Source organism: Mustela putorius, unplaced genomic scaffold, assembly GCF_011764305.1.
Source record: "Mustela putorius furo isolate JIRA1106 unplaced genomic scaffold, ASM1176430v1.1 tig00000695_pilon_pilon_pilon, whole genome shotgun sequence".
NCBI lineage: Eukaryota > Metazoa > Chordata > Mammalia > Carnivora > Mustelidae > Mustela > Mustela putorius.
In genome coordinates, this window is record NW_025421447.1 from 5,878,000 (window position 1) to 5,884,314 (window position 6,315).

The following is a 6,315-nucleotide window of genomic DNA, read 5'->3' on the forward strand; positions in this document are numbered from 1 at the left end:
GGCGCGCGGCCGAGCGGTCCCCGCCCCTCCGCAGGCAGAGCCTCGGCGCAGCCCGGCCGCCGCCCACCGCGCTCCGGCCCGCGACCCCCTAGCTCCTCGCCCATGGCTGCCCCGCTCTTCCCGCGCCAGCCCTGGGCCCCCGCGCCCACCCGTTCGGACCCCGCCGACGATGCAGGCGGCCTGTTCGACGAGCCGCCCCCGGAAGAGCCCCCTGCGGCCCGCGCGCCCCGGGCGGTGGCGGCGGCGGGCAGGAGGGCCGGTCGGCGCGCGGGCGGCAGGGCGCAGGGAGCCCGCTCCGGGCAGCCCCTCAAGGCCGCGGCGCGCACCCTGCCCGAGGAGGAGGCGCCCGCGCGGGACGAGGGCTGCTACCTCGACCATTTCCCGCACCTCTCCGTCTTCATCTACGCGGCCATCGCCTTCTCCATCACCTCCTGCATCTTCACTTACATCCACCTGCAGCTGGCCTGAGCGGCCCGGGCCGGGGCCGGGGACGCGGGGGGCGGGGGGCGGGACGGGAAACCGGGGCTCGGCGCGGTGCTGGAGACGCGCCGCGCCCTTCGTCTGGCTTCGGATGCTGGCTGCTTTTGTCCTGTGTTGTCACTGCCTTTGTGTCCTGCTCTTCTAGGGGCACGTCTGAAGTAGCGGCCCGTAGTGGAAGGAGGATCCGTCCGCCCCCGAGATCAGGGGAGCGGGCGGTCATCCCCCCCGCGCTTGGAGGAGCGGGGTGCGGCTCACGGTTAGGATCACGTCCCTGGACCCCACACTTCCTGAGGTGCGAGCAGGCGCAGCGAGCCCAACCTTCGGTTCCTTAAGGGACGAGCTTCGGGAGAGGGTCCCGCGGGGAGGGAGGGTCGCGCCCTGGCGCGGACTGGGCGGGAGCCCTGTGATGCTGCATCGCCCCCCACCCCTACCGCCCGGAGCACAGCCAGGCGCCCCCGAGCTGGAGGACCTGAGCGCCCCGCGGACGCCGCGGGAGCGCAGGACACGGTGAGTGGAGATCGTCCGGGGGTGCGTTGCCGCGTCCCCAGGGGCGTGAGCTGACCCACACCTTGCGTTTTTCCTGCCTTAGGCTTTGCTGCCGCGCTCCCGGGCTTGGCCGAGACCCACAGCTGGAGGGCTTGTCCTGGCAGGAGGCCACGCTGTCGTCGCGTCCTGGATGGCGTGGGACCCACGGCTGCAGACCGCCGGGGACGCGGGCCCCTCGCTCGCGGGCGGCGCAGGATGAGACGGAGTGGGGCCCGGGTGGGGTGCGCGGGAAGGCTCTCTCTGCGTCTCTGGCGCCTTCAAGCGGGACCTGAGCGCTGCCACAGCACTGAGACCCAAGACCAGGGTGTGGGGTATCTGTCATTAGCCAGAATTCCTGCGGAAAACGAAGGGGGTTGTCATCTCAGACAGCAAAGGCCTAACACGGAAGCCCACCTCGGTAGTTCCTCACCTAACCCGCCATCCCTTTTTTGCTCATGAATGTCAGAGTCCTCAGCTCTCTCCTGCGTTACTGGAAATGTCTGTTTTACCTCTGAGGAAATAAATCCCTTTTTCAGTCTCCTGGATACCGAGTTCTCTCCTAATTTGGGGCCAAACTGTGGGCCCGCCAAGCTTCCCAGTCTGCTGCGTTTCACCCCATAATCCTGAGAGCATCCCTCCTGTCCCTCCCAAACAAGTGTGTCCCATCATCAGCCTTCCCAGGTGCCGCCTTTCCCTCCACTAATCAGCCCCATGGGCTATTCTCCCTATCGAGCTCCTGGGAAATGCCAGCATCCAGGTCTGCTCCTTCCCTGCGGGTCTGTGACTGTCCCCTATGGCTTCACCAGCCACCCCTCAGATTGAGTCCCCGCCTGCTTCCATTATCTAGATGCTTCTGCACCAGTATGGTTCCCCAACTAAGATCTAGAATCCCCCCCGCCTTTCACCCAGCTTGTGTCTTTATAAGCTCAGCATAATCCAGTACCAGAGCCTCGTCGCTTCCCAGTCCTGTGCTCTGGTGACCCACACCACCGCAGGGCTCAGTGTCGCCTCTCTGCATTTCGCTTCAGTGCTGCAAATAGGATGCCCACTGTTCCCCGCAATCAGCCCGTGCTTTACACCCCCAGTTTACTACAATGGTGGATCTGTTCCCCCAAAATTAAGTCTCCAAGGCACCCGTAGTAGGTACCTCTCACTGGTTTTCCTGCCTTCGGTCTTGGATATTGGATCTCCTACTGACTTTAATATTGACTAACCCCTGAGTCCCAGTAGGGAGCTCCGTGTTCTCCAGACACTGCCACTGTTCCCATCCACACATCTTGTAGAACCCTCATTCGACAGTCCTTCTGGGACGACTCAGGATATGATCCCCCAGTACTCTCCCCTCCGCTCTTGCCCAGAGAGTAGGATCTCCCGCCATTCCCAGAACCAGAGTCCCCTGTTCTTCAATATACACCTCCACATCCTACCCCAAACTCCACTCTCCAGCTCCCGTTGCCTCTACAGCCTGAATGTAGGCTCCAGTACTCTCCCCAGTGTCCAGTCCCATTTGGCTCCCTTATTTCAGGATTCACGGTGTGGCTCCCCCAACACTAGGAATGCCACTGCCTCTCTGATACAGTGCTCCAGGCTTCCCTAACATTCTCCGCATCACTGCTGTCCTCAGTACTAGGCTGCCCCCACTCCCGGACTGAATAGCGTTCTTCCCATACACCCATATTCTCCCCCTGTAAGTCCTCCCTTTCTCCATACCCTGATTTTCCTGAAGCTCCTGAAATTTCCCGTATCTCCTTGAAATTCCTGATTCCACTGGGCTCTGGTGGGAGCTTGGCCCACGTTTTTTAACCAATATTAAATTTCTGTCCTTCCACCATCTGTGTGTACTTTCTGCGTCCCTTTATGCCTGCCCTGGCCAGTTTCTTCTTACACAGCTCAAATATCCCTTATCCCCTGCACTGCCCACTTACTTTCACAGTTGCTGCTTCTCTACACGGAGCTCTGAACTGTCCTCCAACTTCTGGGCTTCCGATGGAAGGTTCCTTTGTCGCGAATATCCGGCCTCTCCACTCAAGAACGAATGGACTGTCTTTTCAGGGTTCAACCATCAAAACCAAATGGGTCCATTTGGGAGATGCTTTGGCCACGTTGCTGAAGAATCAAATCTGGAGAGCGTCCTCCTGACTGAGCTAGGGTCATGCGCCCACCTTTGGCCGGAAGGCGGAAGAGCTAACTTGACACGCAGCCCCATGAAGATAGGATGTGATAGGAAAGAAGGTTTCCCAACGGAAACTGAAGTCACCACCACCACGGAGGGTGGGCCGGCAAAAATCACGAGACATCCGGTAACGCGACTCTCAGCAGATCACAACTGACAGCGGGAGAGACTACTGTTGTGGGCAACTTGTCCTATGACACGCTGAGCTGCCGGGGGGTGGGTAGGCACGTGGAGGCAGTGACGTGAACAGTGGTTTCTGGATACCATGGGACAGTAGGAAGTTTATGTTGGGGGACACGGTGGGAATTCAGCCGTAATCAGGAGAAGAAATGGATCCATTTTTTTAAGTGTTTCATTTTTTCTTGGGTATCTAGCACTGGAGATAGTCATTATTAGTAGGACAGCTAAAACCCTGACCTCCATGGAGCCCACTGTGTTAAAATGGAACTTATGGTGTGACAGCGCGAATGTCTTACCTGGCCTGAAAGCTCTCGACCCCGTGAGGAGTTTCTTTTATTTTTCCCATTTTGTAGATGAGGAAACAGACATAGGGGAAGTGATGTGGCCAAGGTCGCAAGACCTGTGAAGGACTAGATGACCCCAGGCATTGTTTCTGGAGTGTGTAGTCTCATTGTTCTTAGAGTGTCATAGCTCTAAGTGACATAGAATTCACGTGCCACAGATCTGATGCATTTAGTATCAATATTAGGATATGCCATTACCCCGAAAGGAAACCCTACCTTCACCCCTTACCCATCTCCCTGCAACCACCGCCGCCCGCCCCCATCCCTAGGCAAACCCTAATTGACTTCCTGTCTCCGTGGCCTTGCCTGGTCTGCACATCCCCTGTAAATGAGGTCCTGCGGCATGTGGTCCTTTGTTACTGGCTCCTTTCACGTAGCACGACGTCTGACGTCTTAGCAACGTGTGGCGATGCCTCATTTCTATTGCTAAGCGATATTCCTTGTACAGGTAGACGGGGTAAATCGAGTAGACCCCATTTTACTCTCCGGATGGATACCCTGTGTTCAGTTGGGTTGGTTCCCTTTGTGTTACTGTGACTAACGCTGCTGTGAACGTTCACGTACAATGTTGTGTGTGCAGACACGGGTTTTCATTCCTCTAGGTGTGGCATTACTGATTCACAGGGCAAATGGACGTTTAGCCATTCAGGAAACCGCAAGACTGTTTCCCAAAGTGACTGCGCCGTTTTACATTCTCACCAGAATTGCAGCAGAGTTCTGCGCTTTCCACCGCGTTGACAAAACGTATCTTTTCCTTTTGTAAGTCATAACCTCAGTGTGTGTGAAGTGGAGTCCCTTTGTAGCTTTGATTTGCATTTTCCTGATGGCAATGACATCGCATCTTTTCCTGTGCTTGTCAGCTGTTTACCTTCGAAGAAGCATCTAGTCAGGTCTTCTACTCATTTTTTAAATCATGACATTTGAAAAAATGCAAAAAAGAAAAAAGTTGGGGGGCACCTGCCTGCGTCAGACTCTTGATCTCAGAGTCATGAGTTCGAGCCCCATGTTGGGTGTAGAGATTACTTATATAAACCATGCCCCCCCAAAAAAATCAAAAACATAAAACTGAGCCAGTTGTCTTGAATTCTATGAGTTCTTTATGTGTTCTGAATAAAGCCCATCATCAGGAATTATTTGCAAAATGTTTCTCCCATTTTGTGGTGCCTTTTAACTTTTGGGACAGTGTCTTCAACACCCAGGGTGTTTTAAATGTTGATGATGTCGTTTATCTTTTTTTTTCCCTTTGTTGTTTGTGTTTTGGGCGTCTAAGAAGCCACTGCCCAATTCAAGTTCAGGAAGAGTTAAGCTTGGGTTTTCTCCCAGTTCTATAGTGCGAGCACTTACGTTCAGATCTTTGATCCATTCGGGGTGCGTTTTTTGTGCGTTTTCGTGTCCACCAACAGTGGACAGGGTATGCATGAAGCCTGAAGAGGTAGGGCCTTGGAAAGCCTCCTCATACCGCCATGCTGGGCCCAAACCTGTGGGGGCAAAAACTCCTTCGTTCAGGGCCTCCCCATGTGTCTCTTCACCTGGCTGTTGAGTTGCGTATCCTTTGAAGTACACCGGTGGTCTAATGGGCACACAGGTCTCCCGAGTACTGTGAGTCTCTCCAGCAAATGACAGAGCCCAAGGAAAGGGCCACGGGAACCTGGGATGGACAGCCAGGTGGACAGAAGCCCAGGTTAGTGACCAGAACTTGTGGCCGGCGTGTGAGGAGCAGGGCAGCCGTGCTGGACTGAGCCCTGGAACATGGTGAATCTGTTATGGCCAAGTAGGCAGGGTCAGGATTGAGTCGAACTTCAGCACATGCAGGTGGCATGGGGAGCCTTCCCCCAACCCCCGTCACACACATGAGGACTGAGTGCAGACCCTCCTCCACAGCAGTCCCTTATAGTCCTATTTCTAGAAGGTTGGTAGTTGTAGGAGTGGTGACAATACTGACCCCATCGCTGCCTCTCCCTCTTGTTCAGTTTGAGCGATGACCTCTCTTTGGGCCACTTGTTCTGGGTCCCACGAAGAATAACCCACAGACCTTGGAAACGCCCACAGGATGAGGAGAGGCTCACTCTGGTCTCCCTGGACTCTGCTAGGGACAACGGAATCCTTCCCTGTCCACATGGACGGAGCCACAAGAGCTCATTCAAGGTTAGTGGGAGGTCAACGAGGAAGTGGCTGCAAGGTCTTTGAGGTGCCTGTGGACCCTCTGATCTCACTACATTGTCCTTCTGTGGGTCCCCTCGCTCCGCAAAAACCTGCAGAGAAGTGTGGGGGAAATGGGGGGAAGTGTGGGACCAGGCATCTGGGGAACCTGAAGGTTGATTTTGCAGTCAGAGGCTCTAACATAGGAGAGAATAGGAAACTCGGTGAGACAGAGGCTGGATGGGAACAGGGCCATGAAGCCCAGAGGGTAACCTGGGGCTTATTATCCTTTTTACTGAATTTCTGAGGGAGGAGTTTAATTATCAGAGGACAATGGAGCCAAGTACATTGATTTGTTCTTGCTGACAACACTACTACGACAAACAGTACCAATGTCCCCAGTTACTAAGTACCGGCTTGGCATGAAACAAACTCCTGAGATTTGGGGTTTTTTTTTTTTTTTTTTTTCCTTCA

General features: G+C 55.1%; 1 protein-coding gene across 1 annotated transcript; it reads left to right on the forward strand.

Annotated features, from left to right (window-relative positions):
- LOC123392923 lies at nt 1-1,550 on the forward strand. The gene is made up of 2 exons (XM_045083181.1): nt 1-987; nt 1,070-1,550. The coding sequence occupies exon 1, from the start codon at nt 103-105 to the stop codon at nt 466-468; it is 366 nt and encodes a 121-aa protein (XP_044939116.1). The 5' UTR covers nt 1-102; the 3' UTR covers nt 469-987; nt 1,070-1,550.
- Nucleotides 1,551-6,315: the final 4,765 nt, after the last annotated feature.